This window comes from Dufourea novaeangliae, unplaced genomic scaffold (assembly GCF_001272555.1).
Source record: "Dufourea novaeangliae isolate 0120121106 unplaced genomic scaffold, ASM127255v1 scaffold7, whole genome shotgun sequence".
Lineage (NCBI taxonomy): Eukaryota > Metazoa > Arthropoda > Insecta > Hymenoptera > Halictidae > Dufourea > Dufourea novaeangliae.
Genome location: NW_015373896.1, coordinates 2,342,649 through 2,366,987, shown reverse-complemented (window position 1 = coordinate 2,366,987; position 24,339 = coordinate 2,342,649). Strand labels below are relative to the sequence as shown.

The 24,339-nt window shown below is 44.5% G+C and overlaps 1 protein-coding gene across 1 annotated transcript; it reads left to right on the top strand.

Moving 5' to 3' along the window:
* The first annotated feature begins 21,176 nt into the window (after positions 1-21,176).
* On the top strand, positions 21,177-23,840 carry LOC107193321 (fork head domain-containing protein crocodile-like). Its single transcript, XM_015582724.1, has 2 exons — positions 21,177-22,537; positions 23,714-23,840. Exons 1-2 carry the CDS (start codon positions 21,177-21,179, stop codon positions 23,838-23,840), a joined length of 1,488 nt encoding a protein of 495 aa, XP_015438210.1.
* Positions 23,841-24,339: the final 499 nt, after the last annotated feature.

Genomic DNA, 24,339 nt, shown 5'->3' with positions numbered 1-24,339 from the left:
GAAGGGAATTTGTGCTGAAATAACATTGGATGACTGCGGTATTGTCAACCCCCTAACTCGCGCGCCTCCCCGTGTCTATCTTTCTCTCTCTTTCCCCGTCGCATTCCCTATCGTCTTTCTCCTTCTGTTCCATGAAATCGTATCCTTCTTCCCCCTGGACCTATCCTAGCTCCGGCTCGGTTTAGGCAGCAGAATGTAGGTGCTCCCGTAGAGAGAACAGACGGAGCCTGGCCAGGAGGGATGAAACAACACCCCGTTCCCGCCGTTTCATCCCTCTCCCTTTATCCGACACAGCCAGCTCTTCTCCTTGTCTCTCTCTGTCTTTTGCTCACGTCCCTTGCGCTGTCTCCTGATCCGTTCCCTAAATGCGGCCAATAAAAACAACACCGCCACCGCCGCCACGAGAGCCGGCAGGAAAGAAGATCGAGGATGCCGGTGAATTATAAAAATAACAGTGCGAAACGATCGAACAATTGGCCGATTCACAGTGGCCGTCTCTCGTTTCTGTGGCTCTCGTGGAAAAATCCCCCCATTCACCGGACGTGTGACAACTGATTCTACCCGCCTACCTTCCACCACGACCCGATGTTTGTCTTTTTATTGTCGAACGACCTGGCGAAAATTACGGGAACGAGCGTTGAATAAATAATCGGGGAACGCTTGTGGAACCCTGGCCGCTGCTCACCCAATATGGCGGACGGTCGGCAGCGATCCTCGATGTTCGTAATCCTTTTGCTAATGAACACTAATGAACTGAATTTCTCGACCTAAATGAAGATGATACAAGATTAATTTTATGTATCAATTTTGTTGTATCCTTTCAACTTTTAACGGAACACGTAAAAAACAACCAGGTGTTCACGGAAGGTGTTAAATAGAGGTTGATGTCATTCGCGTCCCAGAATTTCTCGCCTACTTTCACCTCTTTCTTTCCACGGGGCATTCCTAAAATTTTCTCCCGGTTTTCGCGGCATCCTACCCGTCCCTTCCCTCCTGTACCCTTCTTCGCCCCTCCGCCCTATTCGTTCGTTCGCGGTGCACGCGGGTACACGCCGAACGCCTACCCGTCCCGGCGTGAAGTCAAAGAGAGATAAAATCTATAAATATGTGGGAGGCGCACGCGACCCATTCCAGTGTTTGTTCAACCAGGAATAACCTCCCCGTTTCTTCATCGTGCGCCGAACCCCGAGAAGAGGCTGGTTTTGTGGCTTGACGCAAGCCTAATCCGGGGTGATGCTTCGTTAACCACCTCCGGCAGAACCGCTTGCCCGGAATCACCTCGTTCTACTTATTGCCCTGGAGCGCACCTCGTGAAATTGACGTGAAGATTTGTTAAAAATTACGGGATTTGTCGAACGTTGGTAAATGGATGTGAATATTGAATTATGATTATTCCCAACAACATATCTAAACTACATACACGACCTGCTAAACGTTGAAACGCTGAGTATCTCATGAAAATCGAGAAAACTAAAATTTCGCGAATTTTGAATTTTCGTCGAGAACAACCCAAAAGACAAGGGAATACTTATTCTCATGAAGATCCAATGAAGTTACGAAATTTTTGCCAGCTTTTCTGGAAAAAACGACCACCGTGGCGCCCTCTCGAACAGTTGAAAGCATCCTTCGCTGTTTCCCTTAGCGTGTTCCGCCATCTTGAATATTGATCTTCACATCCGATATTATTGTGCCCGTAGAATTTGATCAGTTTCAATTCCAACACGTAGTCTGCTGGATAGCTTCTCTGGTTCACGGAACATTGTGGAAAATCAAGCAATTTGTCGGGTTCGCGAGTGTCGGACGGGAAGTTTCTCCGTTGGGGTTCGTTCCGCCGCCGGCAAAAGTTAGTTGGATAGACGCGCGAGCCGACCGAGGCAGACGGGAATTAGTTAGCGGTAAACACACCTCATCAATCTTCCTCGAACGTCGTCGTTCTCTTCATCATCGTGCCATCCGACGATCTAAAATACCCGCGACACGTGTCTCCATTAAAGCGCCCGGCGGTTGCTTGCTAGGAACTCCGAGTGGCACGTCACCTTCTCCCCCCTCCCAGCCCCTCTACGGGCCGAATCATCGTTTATACCAGGAACCTATCGCGACGACGCTGAAAATACATTTTTTGTCTTTCAGGAAGGACCTGCGGAACCGGTGACCGGATTTCCGCGCCTCTTTCGGGGAACGAAATTTTCGTGTCTGGCTTGGACGATCGGATACTACTTTCTTACGAACGACTTCTACCGAAACGTAAACTACCGGTATTATACCGGTATTTTCGTTTGTATACCGACGAGCAAACTCGGCTTCCACTAGAGGAAAAGTAACGTAGTGAAAGGGCCTTCTACCACTTGGTATTGGTTCCAAATACACTAAAATAAATGTTAAATTGAACATTAATTTGGCATAAATTTCAATAAGTCCCGATACCAAATTTTAGGAGGCCCTTCTTCAATGCCACTTTTTTGTGGGACACGCTTAATTTCGTGTCGCCAAGGTTAGGCATCCGAACCAAACCGTCGCGACGGAATGAACCGAGGATCCTTTCCGTTTTCAGCAACCCTGAAGGAGTTGTGAGGCGCCCGTTGAAAGCATAGGTGGGCCGACGCGAGAGAAAGGTCCGCCATTCCCCGACACCTGGCAACAGCCAATGGTAGGATAAAGCAGAGAGGAGAGGGAGAGAGAGAAAGAGCTTTTGGTCCTCGAACGCCACACCCTTCCGTTCTGACCACATATCGACCGAGTCTCTCTCACGGCTTGGGGCTCCGCTTTTCCCTGTACTAATTGTAAGTACGCGCATGTGTGAATACCGTAGTTCCCATCACACACGCGCGCACTCTCTCCCTCTCTTTCTCTTGAGTCTGGTTTCGGTTCGAATCGCGACTCGTAGAACCGGTTAGGTTTCATTTTCTTTCGTTTCGAACGGGTGTGGTTCTTGACAGCAATCGAAAACTTGCTCCACGAATCACGTTCCCTGCGATCGATAAATAATTCGTATCTTTTTCTTCTGGGAAGTCATTCTGTTGGTCTTTTAAGTCTGGGTCCAACAGCACCCACTACAATAATTTGAAAGTGGTCTCAGTCAGGACGACATTAACCATTTGCGGTCATATGTCGAGTTTGACTCGATACATTCAGTTTAAATACTGGAATACTCCGTACTATTCGAATCGTTCGAATACTCCGTACTATTCGAATTATTCGAATACTTCGTACTCTTCGAGATACTTTCGAGACACCAAAAATCGAAATACTTCAACGGCCCCCCGAGGAATCCCTATTTAAGCGGGGGCGTACGAGAAAAGGTTTCTTTCTCTCCCTTCGAGAGGAGGAACAACACGACAACCGGTCCCGTGACGGAGGAGGGCGAAGGATACGGGGAGTGTGAAAAATAATTTCCTGCCGCTGATATGTGGCGGATCGGACGAGTAGAAAAGTCCTGGGCGGCCCGGAGAGGGTGGGGTGGGGGATATCAAAATATTATTCGAGGGTTGCCTAGGGTGGCTCAGCGTTTCTCGCTGCATATAGGAACCGTGCTGAAGCTAAAGTGGACGGTTATTGTCCTCGATCTGGCCGCAGGAGCTGGCACAGTCATATATACATCCTCGTGGCGGTACACGAATTTCGTATTTACCGCGCCAAGTTAATCCATCGGGAGGATTTTATTGACCAGGATCGTGGTCACAATAGAGGGTATGATTCATTGACTGTTTCGAGGAAATGGGATTTAATTAACCCTTTATGCAACCAATAATGTATGTATAGTGGGTAGCAAAATAATTCGTTCACCCTGTACAACAGAACAACTATTTTAAAAATCGACCAAGTGACGTTTAGCTTGGCTTTGCAACCTTTCCTGTCGTTTAATGACGTCACGCAGTAAAACGTCCAGTTAATACAAACTCCTCTCGATTATTGTCTGGCTTGTTCTACACGATTACTGTCCAGGCGTTATCCCCACCACTGGGGAGGGGGGCGTGGAACCTCTCAAGCGCAAACTATGTTGCTCCTCCGATTTTTTTGTCTGAAGCATTTCTCCCTATACGATTATTGTTCTGACGCGGACACAAGTTTTGGACGATAATCGAGATGAGACTGTATATAGAGATCAGAGGGTTAATACACACGATTCAGGGTGGTTTCAAGGCCATTCTGGCGAACGTAACACGGCGTTCAGGGTGGAACGGGGTTACGACGGACCCGTGCAGCCCGGTTCGAATGTTATTCCATGCGACAGAGATTGCTTCTTCAGGTAACACGCCACCGCCGTACCGGCTACGGAACCGTGCGCGTTAGAGGGAGTTCGTCAAATATGTATGCGGATAAACATGGAGGAGGGAGAAGGTTGACAGAAATAATATCCGCAGGTGAAGGCGATCGCACCTGTCCGCTGGGATACCGAAGGAATTTTTTGGACCACCCCGAGGGGGAGGTACGATCGACCGGTTTCGATGATCCTCGCGCAACTTGACGCCCCTTGAGCGCGACTGAATGCTGAAGACTGCGCAAAGATTCTCCGGTTAGCTATGGAAATTTTGTCAATGTGACTTTTAGAAGCCTGACGTTAGATCGCAAATAGGTCACCGGTGCTCATTTATTGAGTAGATACAGTCAGATTACGATGTATCTGTTGTATTGCGTTACAATGTAGTGTCATCGAAGTGTCTCTAGCAGGGTTGCACAGAATTTTTTTATAATATCATTCTAAGCTTTAAACAGTTACGTAACAATATTAAACAATTGTATGCCAAATATTCACACACTCAAGATAAAGTGTAACTCTATTGTAAACATTGGAATTTCCACGTTTAAATGATAAAAAATGAACGAAATACATTTTTTTTTTTACTCTTTATCCAGATAATGAATTTGCATAAACTCTCGCAGTCTATTCATAAGTGTTCGTTTGGTAATCAGTAAAATATGTATCCAGCCCTGTGATATCTTCGCACGGGTCAGAATTGACCTAGCCACCGGACGAAGCGAATCTCCGTCTCACGTAAACCGTGTATTAATCCAAGAAACTAAAATACACAAGAAAATACCATAATAAACCCAAGAACGTTTCTTTCATCGGGAATCGGGGTAACAAAGAAACGAATCAATCCGAAACCGGGCCACAAAAGGAAGAAGCGATTCGAGGAACCCGCGCGGAAAAGTCCCCGCACAATTACACGAATTATCCACACAACGATTCATCGGGCATCGAAATCCGTTGACCTGTTTACACAGAAACCAACGTTCACGGGTGCTCCGTCCTCGGCACAATAGGGGAATCGAGCTCGTGTCGCGTTCCACCGCGTCGAATCGGGCAAATCCGACGAAGGAATTTCTCTTTTCGCGTTCTCGGTGCAAGGGAAATCACTCTGGTACAGGTAGCGACGCCTTAGTATATTCTCTGAATCAATTCGAAATAGACCTTTTCGCCTCAGATTACATTGTTGCTAAGGAAAAACTTGTTCCAATTCACCCCCCGAGTGCCCTATTTCCGGGTCGGACAATATTTTTGTTACACCTTGTATAATAAAAGAATTACAACAAATAATCTGAAATGTACCTTCATTAAGATATCAAAGATAGCCTCGATGAATTCTTCGACGGAATCCGGTCCGCCCCCCCCCCCAACCCTTCGGCGAGATCCGTCAACCAGCATCGAAATAACGAAACATATTTCGTTCACGAAACGTCGAGAATTCTACGGTGACCCGTGTGCGTTCCGTCGCGGTTCATTTGCTCGTCTAGCTGAGTGCTGCCTCGTTCCGTGGCTTCCCTTCCGCGCTGACACGATGCAGCTTGCACTTGGACGTCGCGTCACCCTCCCGAAGACCAGTCGTCGACCATTAAATCGTTTTCTTCGTGGCATGACAGCCCGCGACTCCGCATAGTTCGCCGTTCGGCGGAGCCTCGAATGGGACCTACCAACGTGATTGTACACACCCACGAGCAAACTCGGCTTCCGTTAGGGTAAAAATTTCACGTAGGGAAAAGGCTTTCTACCATTTGAATTCGGATGTTTCTGAAATTTCCGCCAAAGTACCATGTATTTTAACATTTATTCCAGTACTTGAAATAAATTCACCAAACGATACGAGGATCTTCTTTTTCTTTTAGTGGAAGCCGAGTTTGCTTGTGGGTGTACACCATTCATTCATTCATTAAATAATAATGAATACAAATAAATAATACAATCTACGTATAACGCTCGTCTTTTTTCAGTTTCTCTTTGCATCCTGCGATGTTCTATGCGTGTGTAAGAGAGAAAAATAAAAAAAGTGGTCTAGAATAGGCAACTCTCCTCTACATACGGTTCACAGACAGACAGGTATGTTCGGTGCCGTCGACGACGTTAACAACTGCCGTGACTGTACTCGCCCCCGCGTCGATGCGGACGATTTTCATAAATTTGGCGCCGGCTAAGCTGCAACAACAGCGCCGCGTATGAATTAAGAGACAGTGGAGGGGGGGGGGGAGGATACACCGCTTGGATAAACATCTCGAATTAGGCACCCGAATTCTTTACCGTACCCGCGCGTTTGCACGCTCGCGCTTTACGACTTCGGTGTGTGTTTCTCTCGGCCGTGATACATGTGTGGATCCGTACGACGGGCGGTTAGCGTCGCGGCAATGTTGCGGTAATGGACGGGATATTTTACAGCCGAGGGATTCCGAACCGATGCGCCCGGGGGATTAGGGCTGATCCTTAACTGCGCTCGTTCTCTGTGGCCGTGAAAAAAAAAAAAGAAACGTGCGCGGGGCTGATTAATTGCGCGGTGGTTCGACAAATATTAACGAAGGGAAGACAAACGACGACGGGGTGGGTTTAATGTAATCCTTCGTTGATAATACGTGCTAACGTCTTACGTTTCTACTAACGATATTTCTTACAGTCTTTTGCGAGAATCTGCAGAGTGCCTTGAGCTTCGACCGTCTTAACACTTTGCAGCGGGGATTTTACAATTAAAAAGGATGCCTAGTTGCGCGAATATTTTTTATATTTTGAAATATTGTTTTATTTTTAGTAGTTTTACGAGTTAAAGGTGGTTTGGATAATCACCTGAAACGATCGAAAGTTAAAGTAACCATTACACTTGCCTCTATTTCTATCTATTGTTCATTGGAAGCATAGACGAAGAGAATGACAGCCATTGGGATCGAATGTTTCATTTGTGACACGCGAGAGTGGACAGACTCCTCTCGATTATCGTCCAAAACTCGGATCCGCGCCGGGACAATGATCATATAGGGGGAAATGCTTCAGATTCTCGTGAATTCGTTTTTTTCCCGCAGCCCGAGCCTTGGTTACAAAAACGGAGGGGCAACGATCAAACAACAAATCCCCAATGGTGGGGATAACGCCTTGACAATAATCGTGTAGAACAAGCCGGACAATAATCGAGAGGAGTCTGTACATCTCTGGATAGTTAGAAGTTTGAAAGGAGGGTGAAAGACCACCATCGTGGATGATCCAATTGAATGATCCATATCCATTTAGGATCACGACAATACGTAGCAAATGCAGCAAGGTCTCGAATCGGCGAGTGTATCGGCGGCCGTTCCGGTGGTCCGCTCGTGGAATCCGCGCGATCTTTGCCCCGATGAAAAGGATCGAGAAATCCCGAGGGCATTATGTTCCGTGACGTGAACGTCAGACCGTGATTTCTCGGTCATTTCATCGTTCCTTCACAATGGGAATCTCGTCTGCGATCCAATATCGAGACACCTGTGCCCGATGATGGCCATTCTTGGGCCGTTCGATTCTTTCGAAAGATTCGGGTCGATTCGATCGTATTCACGTGCTGGAATTGGGCGATCTAGGAAACCACGAGATCTTGGAAAACGTTACCTATTACAGAACTGAACTTTCTTGGAGGATCGTTGAAGTGTATATTAATTTTCGAAGCAATTAGGTACATGCAAAAAGGCAGAATTGAAACAGCAACTGACTAAATTGTTTTTTATTGGGGTTTTCGAAGCTTATGTAATTACAAGAACTCCATTAAAATTTAACAAGATCATTTTCTAACGAATTCTAATAAAACCCCGATGAGAGGCTACAAATTTTCAAGTGACTTCTTGCGTTCGCGAATTTCACCGAAAAACCACATGATTTTCAATAATATCCGCGGCTGTTGGATTAAATATAAGCCCCGACGTATATATTTTTCGCGAGGGGCAAAAGCAGCGGGACGAGTCGCCTCGGTGGAAAGCGGATCAGGGCAATATATTTGCCGGGAAAGAGGAAAATACGTAAACGAGTGGGGTAGGACCTGCGCGTCGACGGCAGCGTAAATAGAGCCATGTGAAATTGTCCGCTGTTCGAGGAATCGAGAGTGCATCCGATGTGCAAATCGGTTTAACGAGAGATCCCCACCATCGACGTTGCCCCCCTCCCCCTCTAGAATACCGCCCCGTGAAATAACAACAGGCATCGTTTCGATGCGTCGCGTTTTCACCCGCGACGCCATTATCTCGAACCGTCACTACCGTCAGCCGTGGTCTCCTCTCGATTCACAGCGATTATTCGAACGTATTAATCTGTTATAAAATTGCGCCTAAGCTAACCGTACAGACGACACTAATAATCCAACATACACTTCGTAACACTTTCAATAAGAACGTTGTATGGAAATTGTAATACAGACGCGTCTCGATTATTGTCCCGAACTCGGGTCCGCGACGAGACAATAATCTGACAGGGGGAAATGCTTCAGTAACAAAGTATGTGTTCGAAAGGTTCCACACTCCCCCACCCCCAGTGGCGGGGATAATACCTGGACAATAATCGTGTAGGACAAGCCGGACGATAATCGAGAGGAGTCTGTATGCAATTTCAGGTTACATTTAGATAAACCGTAGAATTCAAGACTACTCTCAAATTTCGAGTAAAGCTAGTTTGGAGTAGAAGAAACCTTCGTGTAAAATCTGTAATCGATTTGCCACATAGTTATCGAGAAATTGCTATTATATTAAAACTATAAAGAGTGAAAAATTTAGTACCGAACACACGTGAAATATCATTTTTTTTAAAAAAGGGACACTTAATACACTTTGGCTGTAGGGTCTACATATACTTTTGCGATACTTTTTTCGTTCCATCTCCGAGGTACAGAATACGCCCAAAGATTTTCTCGCGCTACATTCACAACCACCCCCGTATATTTCATCACGAACTCTCACCAAAGTAGTCCAACGTGTTACGAGATTTTTTTCTTTTTACACTCGAACGCCGTGGATCAATTCCGAAAATTTTGTTATTTCAGTAACGTCGAGCGAAGCTGTCTATCTCTCCCTCCTCGGCCCGTTTCGTTTCTACCCGACGAGAAAGACTCGCCCCGTACCTGGCGACTAAGCAGGCGCACATAGGTACTCACGGGACACATATGTAGCCGCGTTGTACACGAGATAGAACCGCAACCCTCCGCGCAGCGCACAAAAGATTTAGAGAAGTTGCGGCTGAACAAACACACCGCGGCCGGGCCGTAAGCGCGCACGTTCCTCCCTTCGGCTTTTCCTGGCTGCTATGCCGGTTCTGTACCACGCGTCGCTCCCTGATAAGGCTTCTCTTAACAGCGTGCATTAACCCCCGTCCACCTACGACTGGGTCATCAACGACCCGTCGACGAACAGGTCCGTCGAATCATTCTTTAACACTCGTTTAATTATACAGTAAAACCTGTTTTTATGCGGTAGATAGGGACCGCATAAAAGAAACCGCACAAAAAAATATTCGGAAATTTCATAAATACTACATATAATAAACAGCTTTGTACGACATACTACAGAAATTTTTTTTTATGCGGCGGAGAGGGACCGCATAAAAAAAGTCCCACTTAGAAAATACGTCAATTATTTACGAAATACATGAGAAAGTGCTTCCAAACAAAATAAATAATTAAATTACACATTATAAAAGCATTTAATTTTTCATTGTATACATGGAGAAGTTTTCAAAATGCACATTACATAATTCACTGCTAGTCGTCGTAATCCTTAACGCGCATCTTCTTGTGATGAATTGGTTCACCATCTGCTAGTCTATTTAATATTAGATTTTTTGTTTCTAATGGAATTGTCTTTCTTTTCACTTTTTTTTGGCTACAATTATTCATTTTAAGGGAGTACATATGTTTAAAAATAAAATGAAAATCATAAAAACTATATACAAATAGAAACAAAAGTAATTAATTTATTTACCTTTAATCTCACTATAAAATGAATCCTTAATCACGTGAGTCGTGGATAAAACTCGGAATACGAAGCGTATGCTGCTAGCGCGTCGAGCGAAAATAATTGAATGTACATTGTCGGGAAACTGTTTAAACCAAATGAACAGAGCGTCTTGAAGTGTATATTTATATGTACACTGATAGAAAACATTACAGTAATGCCAACGCCGTTGAAATTCATATACCGCATAAAAAAAAATCGCACAAAAATAAAATCGCACAAAACAAATCGCATAAAAATAAAATCGCATAAAAAAGGACCGCACAAAAACAGGTTTTACTGTAATTCAATACTAATTTAACACTGGAACTACCGAACCTATGAAAATGACTCCAGATTTTTTATTTTACAATCATTGAAATCCTAGCGATACTTTCAACGGAATTTATGTTAACCTCGAATTTTTTATATACTTATTATATTATAGTATACTAAGCTATAGTGTATGTGCATATTCCACATTTTTACTATCTCCACCGTAAAATTATATTATTCATATTGATGGTTAAAATTCTTACTACCATTTTTTTTCCTCTTCCTGACTAGGTCACACAGAGGATCGACCTGGCCACAGAGCTCCTGGTCTTCGACTTGAGTTAATCGGACACGTAGGAGCGTAACGCCGAAACGACGAAGTCGTCGGCTCGTCACCTCGTCAGGAGCGTTTAACTTCCGTTTCGTTTGGTCGGAACACAGATCGGCTGTCTAAAAGACACGAAGCAACAGCCAAGACAAACCTTAAATGCTTGCTAACCAAACAGTCGGAATTAGCCGCGTTACCCGCCCACGAGGAACCCCGGGTGCTCTCTCGTCGTTTACTCCTCTCTATGGCTATTATCTCCCCCTCTCCACCCCTTAGTTGCGCGCCACCGTTGATTTTGGTTCGTGCCCCGAAACAACGGTCTACTTTTCCAGAACGTCGACCACGAAAATTAGGCGGATTTCCGGTTCCTGGTCACGTGGAACGTGGAATTTTTCCAATGTCACCTTGTCACGATCTGGGATCCGAAGCCTCTCAATTTTCGATCCTTGGATCCTATGAAACTCCTACGAAACTGACCTTACAGTGTATTAAGGGGCTTGGCTATCTTGCAGGTTTTAAAATTTTTTTAATATCGTCGCACTAATTCTTAAGCAGTCTATCTTCTGTTGAGTTACAATATTTATGCGTAATATTTAATATTGCAGTATAATTTGAAACAAGACCAATATTAACAAAACGCATATAATTTCAACAATTTATGACTTGAAAAACCTTTTTTCGTTACAATCTGCCCCGGTTTCCTCTACAACGAAAATTGTCTTCGTCTGAATTCATTTGTCCCCCACTGTAGATCACGCGACCTCACCGGAGGTTTGACTCCATTAGCAACCGCGGAAGATTCCAAATCGATCAATAACCCCGTATCGAACGGGTCGCAGAACCGCGGAATCCACACGATTTCCGTCGATGAAAACGAGAAACCTGCCCGGCGCCGATAGGATTGAAGCCCTGGGCTGGGTCGAGGGTGCGAAGTTGAAAAGGGCCCGGACGGAATTCAGCCGAACAATGCTCGCCGGGTGGCAATTTCACGCGACACGTCTCACCATCAGCATATCAATAGGCCCTCCCCCTGGGATTATCTGGATGTGCAGTGATATTCCGCGGTCGGCTACGGCAGATAGGGTTGCGCAGTTTCGCGCACGACAGAACGCAAACCGCGTGTTTATGTGTGTATATACAGGGTGGAGCAATAACTATTGTCCACTTTGAATATTGCCGTTATTTGTAATAATATGAAAAAATGTTATATACGAAACTTACACGGTATAGAGGGGGGCATATCGTGGCACAAACATTTTCTGCGTGGGTGAAGGAATAGAGGAGATTTCAAGGTCATCTTTATTTTTTTTAACGGAATGCTATGTTTTTTTTTATCGCGACGTGATAGCCGGCGTTGAGACGACTTCAGCGAGCTATCATTGAAGGTCATGCAAGGTCAAATGCGGTAGTAAAATAAACTTTCTTATATTACAGCAGATGCTCGAAGGGGTGAACGTTTGCGTCAATGGAAAGTTGCAATCTTCGTATCGCTGCATCATAATTGCAGCATGTTCTAGAATAAGTTCAGAACATGCTTAAAATTTTTTTTAAATATTTAAAGTGGACACGGTTATTGCCCCACCCTGTATGTGTGGTCTGAGTGCGTGTATTGGTTCGGTCGACGTATTGCTCCGCGGAGGATTTAGCCCCCGGCGGTATTATCCGTCGATTTATGCGGGACAAAGTGGAAGTTCGGTTCATTATTTTCTCGTTTATCGTTGGCGCTACGGGATCTCGACGACATACGTGATTTTGTAATACGATTACGATGCACCGTCGCTGATAAGTAGGTAAGGTCAATGTCCTTATTGACCTACACATATATTTCTTTGTCTTTATGTAAACCAGAGTCCCAACTTAATAATAAAATTTTTGCCTGTTGAATCTGTAATAATGATTTAAAAGCTTCAATGAAAGGAACCACCGGATAACACGGTTAAAAGCTTGTGTAGTATTGTTTAGTCTTTTTTGTTTCTGAAATCTAACCCCCTAATGTATAAATATTCAACGATATTTTCGACGTATTTGAAAAGAAATAATAATTACCAATAAGAATTGTTACTCTATTATTACTACTAAGCTACAGAAAAGTATCAACCGAAATTACATCGATCCAGTAACTAGTTTTCAATTCTCCGACGTCTCGATTTTATCCATGGGTGGGGAATCACGCGGCGATCGTTTTATTTTGATTACGGTTTAGTAACATTATAATACGACCAATAAGCCCGGGACGGAAAACAAACGAGGCCGTGAAGTCTCTGTCCCCTAACCCTCGGGTGCGGCCGCGAGACGTTTATTTTTCTTGAAAACGTATCGGCCGCATTTCCTTCCTCATTGTCTGCCTTAAGGAAATAAATCCACCGTCAGACTGTAACCCGGGTCGTTTCCTTTCCGGTCCTGTCAACCGATGTTTCCATCTTTATGCATTTCGGTTACTTAATAGGGTAAATAATCCACGGTAACGAACTTCCATCTGAAAGTTCCTCGTTTTTCGATCAGATAACGATAAAGTAAAAGGGTTCTCAACAGTTGGTCGGTAGTTTTTAATATATATATATAGTAATTAAATATATAAACTCGTATAACACAGTAGGATACGTTCCTAAAACTACCAAAACTGCACTACAGACTCCTCTCGATTATCAATAATCTCGGGACAATAATCGTATAGAACAAGCCAGACAATAATCAAGAGAAGTCTGTACGTGCCTTGCCTTTTCGTTATAATACCGTGCTATACAGGAATTTTTTCCGAAAACCCTATTATAAGAATGCTGTGGTATACAAAGGTTGACTATATTTCTTAAAAAAAAAAAAAAAAAAAAAAAAAAAAAAAAAAAAAAAAAAAAAAAAAAAAAAAAGAAAAAACAGAAACCACCACTCCGATTCCTAACGGTTTCTGCGCGTACAGGCGGGTCTTTCGGCAAGCTTACACGGTGTTTGTCTTCACGGGCGAATTCTGCATCGTATCTCCCGCGAGCCTGTAATTCGTTCCCCCGCGGGTTTACGTCGAGAACGGGCGTTACCGCGGGGTTTTCACGCGGGAATATGACGCGGGCCGTGGCCCGATGCGATCGCGCATAAAGACAACAAACACATCGAATGCAGGCCCCCTGCGCCGTGTCTGTTGTATCTCAGGATCCGTCCAAGTGAAGAAGAAGACACAAAAAAGAAAAAACAAAAAAACAGCTAATCTGGTTAGCATTACGCACCACTTTCACGCGACTCTTTTTATTCTTTTCTGGCAGCTCCACGGCCGCGGGAACACGCGAACGCGTCAACAATCGCGGCGAACTGAAAATAAACGACCGTTGCAGTTACCGTAATCGAGACTCACCTTCGATTCACTTCGATTCTTTGGTTACTCGGGCGAAGTTTGCGCGTTAGTCATCCGGCTTTTAAGCTGCAAGATTCGAGGCGGTGGAAGGCAAATGGCGGACGGACGCCATATTGGTGACCGGGAGGAATTCGGCGTATAAGCATCGAGATCGAAGGTTTAAAATAGACAGTTTTATGCTGGAACTATTCTAACGGTGCAGAAAATTTCAATGTGGAATTCAATGCTGATAGATCGATTGCGGTGTTTATGCACTTATATGGGGCTTTGTGAAATACAGTGGAAGATACAGTAAGACAATTGGGGGAGGAAAAAAATTCCTACGTCTGTTCTTGCCTTTACGAATCACTTTATACATAATATGTCATTTTTCATGGAGATCCGTAGTGATTAATACAAGAAAAGAAACGCTCCAAATATACCAAACGGACAATCAATCAACGAATCCAAATCTCTCGAAAATAATCCACGCCGTAGACTAGAGCTGTTACGAATATTCGAATATTTCAGTTCTACCGTCGACAATGACCTCCAAACGAAAAAAAAAAAAAAACAGCCAAACGACCAACTAGGTGTCTCATTAACCCCTTGGGTACATTTGACGTCTGAGACACGTCATTCACTTTTTTCCCCTAAGAGCGGATGACGTGTCTAAGACGTCAAACCAAAAATTAAACTTTTAGGTACATTTGACATCTGAGATACGTCATTTTTTTGTTTTTTTTATTGATCAATTTCATTCATCAATAAAAATATCACACTCTGCATAATTATTAGTAATTGTTTTTTTTTATAAATTGAATTTATTTCATTTAGTTTTATTTTGTTGTTATTAATTTATTTTTGTTTTGCAATTCTAATTAGTTGAAGACATCTTAATACTACATATGTCACCAATATTTTAGAAATAAATACATTCTTACGTAAAATGTACTGCCTTTACATACTACTCCAAGCAACCAAAAATTATTTCCGTTCCACATGCAAATATTTTCTCAAATAAATCCGTACCCAAGGGGTTAAGTTAATTAGGGTTCGATCAGTCGCCCTTTCGATCCGTCCGTCAAACTGTCCAGTGAATCGGACACGCGCGTCTCACGTGAGAGCTCGGAAGACCCAAGGAAACGGGAACGATTTTCACGTTCGTTTTTCTCAGGCAGTTTTTGCGGGTGGAATCCGTCGTTCCGAGGCTACTCGGCCCCCGCGCCCGGTATTGGTTTACACACGAAGTTCCTGAGTTCGATGGTCCCGGGGGAATTAAATTTCATCGTTGTGTAAACACACCGTGGACGGGCACACCAGACGAGAAGCATACGGAATCCCAGAAGAGACTTCCACGGGTTAATCCGATCGGGTGATACGTGTGCTCGACGTGGTACCGTTTCTTATACGCGTGCCTCATGATGGGTAAAAATATCCGCGTCCCCCGTAGATTACCGGCCGTGTGATTCTATAAGTTCCATTGGTTCGCGATTCCAGAACGAGATCAAAACCAGTTTCGATGTCCGCCATTTTTAATCCCGCGTCTGGAAGCTTCGTTCGCGACGGAGAAGCTTGTTGCATGGAACTGTCTCGTTTACATATTCATAATTTTACCTTAAAATATAGTACAATAGTTAATATACAGCGTGTAACAAAAATGTTGGAGGATCCGGAAATGGGAGACTCGTGGGGTGATTTGAAACATGTTTTTCCTTAGCAAGAATGTTATCCGAGGCTTTGTCAACGAGATATTAACGAAGAACACCGACCAATCAGAGCGAGAGTCTGCCGGCCAAGTTCACGCGGCAACGTTGGCTACGTACTGCGATTGGTAGGTAAAGAACTTTACGAAACTTCTTACCGTTTTGAATTTTCGACACCTGAAGTTGCTCCGAATGCATAAAATCCGCAGTCTACTTGTCATTCCGTTAACAAAACCATCTCAAAATTGTGGCGCCGATATATTTTGCAAAAAGAACATCTACTCTATTTCTTGGTTTTAATGTAAAGGAAACGATTTTCTACATTATTTATCTTATTTTGTACACTATAGTTTTCGCTATATTGCTACTACCGTGTATTAAATTTAATATGAATCGCAGGTGAAAATTGAGAATTTAGTTACAGTCTAACGTTAACAATCGACGTGATAATAAAATGATGATAATTTTCCGCAAGCTGACAGTATAAATATGCAACGGGAGCGCGTTCAGACGAGCCCAGAGATTTCAATTCACCGGCCTTCGGGCCGCCGGGTAGCCTTTGAACGCCACTTAACGCAACGATTGTTTGCAGAAGCCGAGGCGCACCACGCAACGGGCATTTTTTTCTTTTCATCCAGGCGATTCCGCGGACAGCGTGCGTCAGAAAGGAAATCCTGACTTTCTTTTACCAGCGTTCGATTGACGCAACCACGAAATTCCGCGGTTTATTGTTTCTGGCCGACAAAAAGCCGTGGGATAGGTCAAGGCGACGGTTTATTTGGAAACGCCCCCGAAAATTTTTCTGTAACGTTCCACGAGAGACGCCTGTCGACGTATCGACATTGTAACGAGGCCAAAGAACGATTATTTCCGCCGAACGAAACCTCTGCTCGCAATTCGATCAAATTTCAGACTATTCGCGAAACTGTCGAAAAAATAAGGAAATTCCAAGATGGCTTCCACTACAAAGAATTCTCGATTGAAACGTTTCAATTGTAGTAAATGGGATTAATATCGTCTGCCATCTTGTTCCTCGCTCGATGTTCAAACGAGTCAGTTTATGATCGCTCCGTTACACGTTATTCGTCGATTCTCTATTTATGAGGTTTTACCCCTGAATTTTCGTGGCGTCGTGCACAAACACTGTCGAACATTTGTTTAACAAATACGGGAATCGCCTTTACGTACACACTTAGTCGCGTTTCGGAATCGCGTGATCCCGATCGAGAGCAAACCTTCGGCTCGCCCGACTCGATCCCGTCGAATCGGATACAGTCTGACTACGTAAACCCGCGTCTGTGTAAATACATATCGCAGAAACCGAACGACTTATCAGATTTTGTCAAACAATAAACCGGCGGAGGTGAGTCACGCCAGTGGGTTTCGTTTTGTTCCGCCGCAAGGTCGCCGAGCGCGCCTAGTTAATTAATCGCGGAGAATTAAACCGAGAAAATGGGAAAAATTGTTACGTAAATTGCTCACCTCGGTTTTGTTATTCGCAACAGAGGATAAAACATTAAATACCCAGCCTTTTTTTTTTTTATCGAATAACACTACTAATGCTTTCAAGGGCCCCTATAATATTATACTGGACCAATGCAAATAGTCTGATCAGAATCTGAAATCATCTGAATTCATCGTAACAAGAATTCGCCAAACACGAGACTGTCTTATCGAATGGATTAGCCAACCAGGGAAACGACGGTTCAGGCGAACGACGAATTTAGATAGAACGCAAGCAAAAGACAATTAAACTTTGGCCGGAAGTTCGAAAGCGTTTCGCCCCGAGCAGCGGCGGCTGCGTTGGAAGGGAACGGAATCGAGAAACATTCTACACAGCGACGTCGTTTCATTTAAATGAAAATTAGACGCGTAATCGATTTTTCCTTTCCCTTCAACGGCGAACAACCAACGACTGTTAATTTCGTCGGGCCTTGATAGACCTTCATACATCTTTGTTTTGAACGTGATACAAAAAAAAACCGTAGCGTCAAGTAATAATTAGCGAGTTGGAAGAATTTTTTTATCGATCCAATGGAATAATTGTTTCGTAACAGAAACAGCGAAGATTGTATAAAAGTATCGTTCCGTATTACGGAACAACGTTGTTTCATCACGTTCGTCATCACCGTTCCACGGTTGTTTTCACAAGATAACGTTCCAGGTGTCTCGAAAGCTTCTGCATATTGTTTCGAACCGCTTATTGAACTTGAACTGCGCCAAAAGTGCCTCGACATTCCCCAAAATATTTACGGAAAGATCTGAACAATCTCATGAAACTTAACGAAAAATTGCTACTGAAAATATAACATTCGCGAAAATGTAAATGTTCACGTGCTCATCTGTCCATACATCCAACAGTTCGATCATTACGCCAACATTATTGACAAACGTAATAAATTGACCATTTGATTCTGTAACTTTTAAATTTCGTAGAATTTTTAAAACAATCGTACACTACGACAAACCTTGATTTAGTTGGCAACACAATCGAACCTAAAAAGTTGGGGTATGTTGCACCAATTTTTTAAAATAATCATTCACTTTCTATTTTCCTTCGTATACACGACAGTGACGTGGTTACCCAAAGGAATCGATCTTCCAAAGAATCGAATCGGAATCTAACATCCCAACCATGCACTCACCGCGGGGTGAACCAGAAACGAAAAAGTGGAACATCCGCGCGCGGTTCGAGGATATTTTGAGAACCTGGATAGAATAGTTCGGGGAAGGGGGGGGGGGAGGATTTCGTGAGGAGCTGAGAAACGGCAAGATGGGAGCCGAGGTGTCCTCTCGAGTGTTTTCGCAAGGCTGGAGTCGAACCCTTGGAAAAACAGACGCCAAATTGAATCCCTCGTCTATAAGAACGCGATGTCTCCTCCCCCTCCCCCACCTCTTATCTATATAACTCTGCCACTCGAGCCTTTCCTGTCGTGGTTTCGTCGGTTTCTTCGTCCACGGATTACACACCTATCCCGTAGGTATTCCTTCGACGAAAAACGTCGCCGCGTTTTCTCAGTCCCCTGTCCCCCCTCTCTCTCACACTCTCTCTCTCTTTCATCGAATAATTTCTGTCTCTTAATTGCTGACGCGACGTGGCGCCATTATTGGGGGCCTCCATTATGGGTTGAAAAACTGTCCGCCAAAGCAAATAACCGTGCTGTATTTATAGAGTGTGAAATTGTAATGTACTTGCGTCGGGGAAGATAAATGACACTGATTAAATTATTCGACCGTTGCACGAGTATGTATCGAGTGGCTTGTGTATTGACTTTCGGAAGATAGATGTTTCGGACAATTACGCAGGTAGCGACGGCTGAGTTTATTTACATCCCGCTGTTCACCATTTTTTCCTTTATGTATGTATTTTGGAACGTTTTTCATCGAGGCGTACCGATCTCTTTATCAGGATTAATAGGAAAATTCAGCGATGGATATAGGAAAGTATAGCGGTCCGGAAGGACTCAAGCACCGTTGCTGTACGAACACAAACCCTAGATTACTAAACTATCCTGTGACTCACGTTGTTACTAATCATTCGTAAAAATTACGACTGAAAGAAAACACGTATACTGTAGAAAGATATTATTTTCATTGAAACAAAGACCTACGTTACAAGTATTTACGATAGCTAAACTGAAGAATAACGAGAAAATTGAAACAGTAATTATTCAGCACAACCAGCACACACGTCGACAACGTTGATGGGAACGCGTCGATTTCTGAGAATCACAAATTCGAGATCGTAATTGTTACGACAGTTCGATAATTCAAGGTTAAAAACGTCTGCGTTTCAAAGGTTAATACACACCACAATTACGAATAACCTAATCACAATAGTTCCGAATTATTAAAAAACCGCGAGAACAAGTGTTCGTCTCGACCAATCACCGTGTAAATGAAACAATCATTACCCCAAACAGCAAACAGTAACACTCCAAAAGCTCCACACTGCCTACAAGAAGAACCCTCGCACACTATTTCCGTAAACGGGCACACTCTCTTTTGTACCGTGACCGGCGGCTACGCGAATCGATTCGGAAACACCCACGTGGTCGGCCTCCTCGTCACTTCCTTGTCATCGTCGATCCCCCCTTTTTATATTCTCGAAACTCCACGATGATGTCCGATATTCCAGTCGTGTTCTCCGTGTTCGTGTGAAAAATCCCTCGATCTCGTGATCTCATGGAAAAAGTTGTCCGACGGCCGTTCGCGCGAGAGGGATCACACGGTAAAAATTTGCGCGAACACTCACACCACGCGGGGCGACGACGCTCGTTGTCTCGCTTTTGTTGCGTCGGCCCTGTGGCGACCCCGCGAGGGCGTGACTAGGTTAGGATCGTCGTTCGATCGTTGGCAACACGTCCCGCAGAGGCGTCCACGCTCGTCTCGTTACGTTCCCCACTGCTATTGGTCGTGGCGCGCATGTAGGTGGAGTCACATGATCCCCGTTCGCCGCTCGGATTGGCTGGGACGGACAGGCGGCAGGCGGTGACGCGCTCTAACCGTGGATTTTTCAAAGGGGAACCGCCACGCCACACGAACCGCCGCCGCGCAGCCGTGCTAGACCGACTCGGAACACTTCGGTCGCTCGTGAGGCCGAGGCCCCAGTGTGTTTTTACTCGGGGTTGAGTAAACTCCGGCCTGTTGTGTATCATAATACGCGTGCACACGCGGGTTTACGGGTTAGCCTGGCATCGACCACCGGATCGCAGCAGCCTCGTATCGCGCGTCACGCCGCCGTCTGTCTTCCGTTGGAGACTTCGCAGTTTTTCGCAACACGGTGTAGACACAGATATTTCGGAGAGTCAACAATATACAGCGTGTAACCGCGAACGAGCAAACGAATCGACCACGACGATCTCCGTTCCCGCCGACGGAATCGATCGTGCCCTTCCCGATCAATCGATCGACGACGAGTTTTCGAACGGGACTACAGTGTACAGTGACTTTCGTCGTGTTATATATATATATATATATATATATATATATATCCGCGGTGAAAAACCATTGGCTCCGTGCCTGTCGTTTTTTTTTTATTCGGGAACTGTGTGAAGAAGTACATCGTGATTGGTCCGGATCTAGTGAGTGAAAATTCATTGAAATACTCGACGGATAAGTCCGGGAAGTTTTCGAGTACCGTATTGTAATTCGAAAAACCAAAAGAACAAGTGTTCCCGCAATTATCGTACTATAATAATGTCCGTTGTATTTGGACAATTTTGAAGTTCGATATAACAGTGATTACTCGGGGACTGTAATAAAGATTCACCGGCGCGTTGAGCCTGGTTGAGTCTTGTTCGAGAGGATTCTTTCTGTCGGGCCCGAAGTTGAAATATCAAGAAAGATGCATACGTTGTTTGGGGAACAAAATGCTTATTACCGTCACGCGACGGCCGTACCCGTTGGAATGGGTACCCCGTCGTATCCCGGCGTGGGAGCCACACCTGGTTACTACGAACAGTATCGATACGGTGGATACGCGACGGCTGCAGGTTACCCGGTCTCTGGCATCACCCAACAGCACATCCACCATCCGGGCAAGGACATGGTAAAGCCGCCGTATTCGTACATAGCTCTGATCGCGATGGCGATACAGCACGCGCCCGACAAGAAGATCACCCTGAACGGTATATATCAGTTCATCATGGAACGGTTCCCGTATTATCGGGAGAACAAACAGGGCTGGCAGAACTCAATCAGGCACAATCTCAGCCTGAACGAGTGTTTCGTGAAGGTACCGAGGGACGACAAGAAACCGGGTAAAGGAAGCTACTGGTCCCTCGACCCGGACAGCTACAACATGTTCGATAACGGGTCTTATCTTCGACGTCGTAGACGCTTCAAGAAGAAGGACGCTCTGAAAGAAAAGGAAGAGGCCTTGAAACGGCAGGGTTTGGTGCCGGAGAAACGTAGCCAAGATGATCCCAAGTCGAACAGTATCGTGATCCAACCGCCGTCGGACACCGTCACGAAGAAACTAAGTGCCCTGGACGCAACGCTGTGCAAACCGAAACGCGAACCGGCGAACGACACCGCTGCGAATCACTGCATGGCCGTGCAAGCCAAGTACGGTCTTCACAGTCCGATTCAGGACAGTAAAACCACCACGACCACGGCCGTCGCGGTGCCCGGGCAAAGTGTTATACAGACTGCTCTCGGTCATCAGGTCCATCAACCGCACCAGGTTCATCAAGATCCCATTCAGGATGTCTCGATGGGCCTGGATCCGACCAGTTTCACCGTAGACGCTCTGATGACTACGCGAGAGAACACCGCCGCTGCTCTGATGTCCAGGGAGAATCAACACCACACACACCATAATCATGGTCTTCAGCATCCTCACCCTCACTCGCACTCGATAATGACGAGCAGAGAGTCGATGGGTACCGGGGTGGTGTCCAGGGATCATTTGTCTTCGGTGTGCACCACCACGACCACAACCACCGCCGCCGTCGCGGCGATGATGGCCACCACCGGGTACGGACACGGCAGCACCGTGTCCAGAAACAACGGTTCCCCGCCCGGCACCATGTACGCGCCTTACTGCACGCCCGCCGCCGGTTACATAATGGATCACGCGGAGTACAACACGAGAAATCACAACAACACCGCGGTCACGCACTCGCAATGGTACCAGGAGGCGGCCAGCCCCGACGCAGCGGCTATTTATCAGGACACCCAATCGCCGAGCTGTCAGCTTTACAGGTAAGAAGAAACATTGTGTATACGCTCGTTTAACTGGTCGGCGCTGACCCGTTACATGGAGTAACCGGAAACATTTTTTTAAGGAAGTTATCCTCTTGAGGGATAGCTGCACGTATGTGTACGTTTAGTTTGTTTTTTTTTTTATCAAAGCGTCATTGCCAAACTCTAATTAAATACTGATTAGGAAGGTGCCCAATAAAAAAGGATATTGTACACTCGCGAGCAAACTCGGATTCTACTGGGGAAAAAAGTGGCGTAGGGGAAGGACCTTTTAACAGTTGGTATCGGGAATTACTCAAATTTATGTACTTGAAATAAATTTATCATATGCTAGAAGGCCCTTCTTCCACTTGGGGAAAAAGCGGCGTAGAAGAAAAGTCTCCTGCCATTTGGTAAATTTATTCCAAGTACGGAAATAAATGTTAAATCGAATGTTAATTTGGCATAAATTTCAGTAACAGAGTTCGTACGTCAGTACACCGATTGATTGTCGTTAATATTTATAAATACAGTTTAGTTAAATACAGCTGAAGGATAAAGAAAATATTATTTCTGGTCTTAATAAATTCGTCCCTGAAGAGGTTAAATTATTTTGAAGGATGGAGTAGTTACCAGAGTTGGTCACAATTTTTACGATTAACGAAATCAAATAATAGTCTGCCAAATGTCGACTCGAAGAATTAATTTTATTTTTGAAATTTGAATCTTCACGTTGAAACGATTGAAAATAACGAAGTAATTTTTTTTATCTTTTATTCGTTATTCGAAACTCTTTATCTAGATAATGAATTTGCCCATCTTCGGTAGTTACATTAGATACATAAAAATAGAGAGTTCACATTGAAGGGGTTGGTGTTGTTTGTAAAGGTATCTGTATAACTCTATTCTGTTACAAAGACGTACTATTACTAGTCAATTTACAGAAGTTGGTATCGAACAAAAATTTGTTTATCTTACTAAGGATTCTGTCAGGTCCCAAATAAAGTTAGACCCTGAAGTGTTCTTTGATGAACTGTTTTCAGTACTTATACTGAATTTTAGTACGAGTTCAGTAGCCTTTATAGTAATTATTACACTGTACACAAAGTCTCGTTTAACCTTTTAAGAAAAGAGTTAAGAGAAGAGAAAAATGATACGATTTTTAGAACTAATTCCATTAATTACTGTGATTTTCAGATCCAGCCCGCCCACTCCACTCTCGACGAGCGCTGCCCCATCCCCGCCTCTCTACCACAGATATTACCAAGACTGCAACACCGTAAACACCAGCGGCAATTTACCAATCACGTTGCACAAATACTGAGAATACCGAAATTCAAGGCCTCATCATCGGGGCCTTGAAGAGCAACACCACCACCACCATCACGTCGACCAGTACGACCCCAGCAGCCTGGTTTACGTGAAGCAAGAGTGGATACCCACCACGGATGAACTCGCCAAAGAGTGGAACTAGATAAGTCCTAGAACGATGAAATATTGCGGAAGTAGATCCCCGTAAAAGAAAGAAAAACAGTTCGAGCCACGTGATAAATAACTGTAGATAGTTGTGTGTTCACGGTAACGAAGAGCCGCGAATGTGTATTTAGAACCCGTTTGTAGGCGCAGAGCAGTGGATGTTAACAAATAGTAAAAAAATCTACTAGCGACCGGCACATTCTACAATTATTCTATGTCGAAGGTAACACTTTTTGCCTGAATCGATTGAGCGAACGAATTCAAAATACACACGAAGTTCGATGTACGCGTTAACCATTATAGTACCTTACAACATTTCCGGGTAGGTACCGTCCAAAAATACCTTG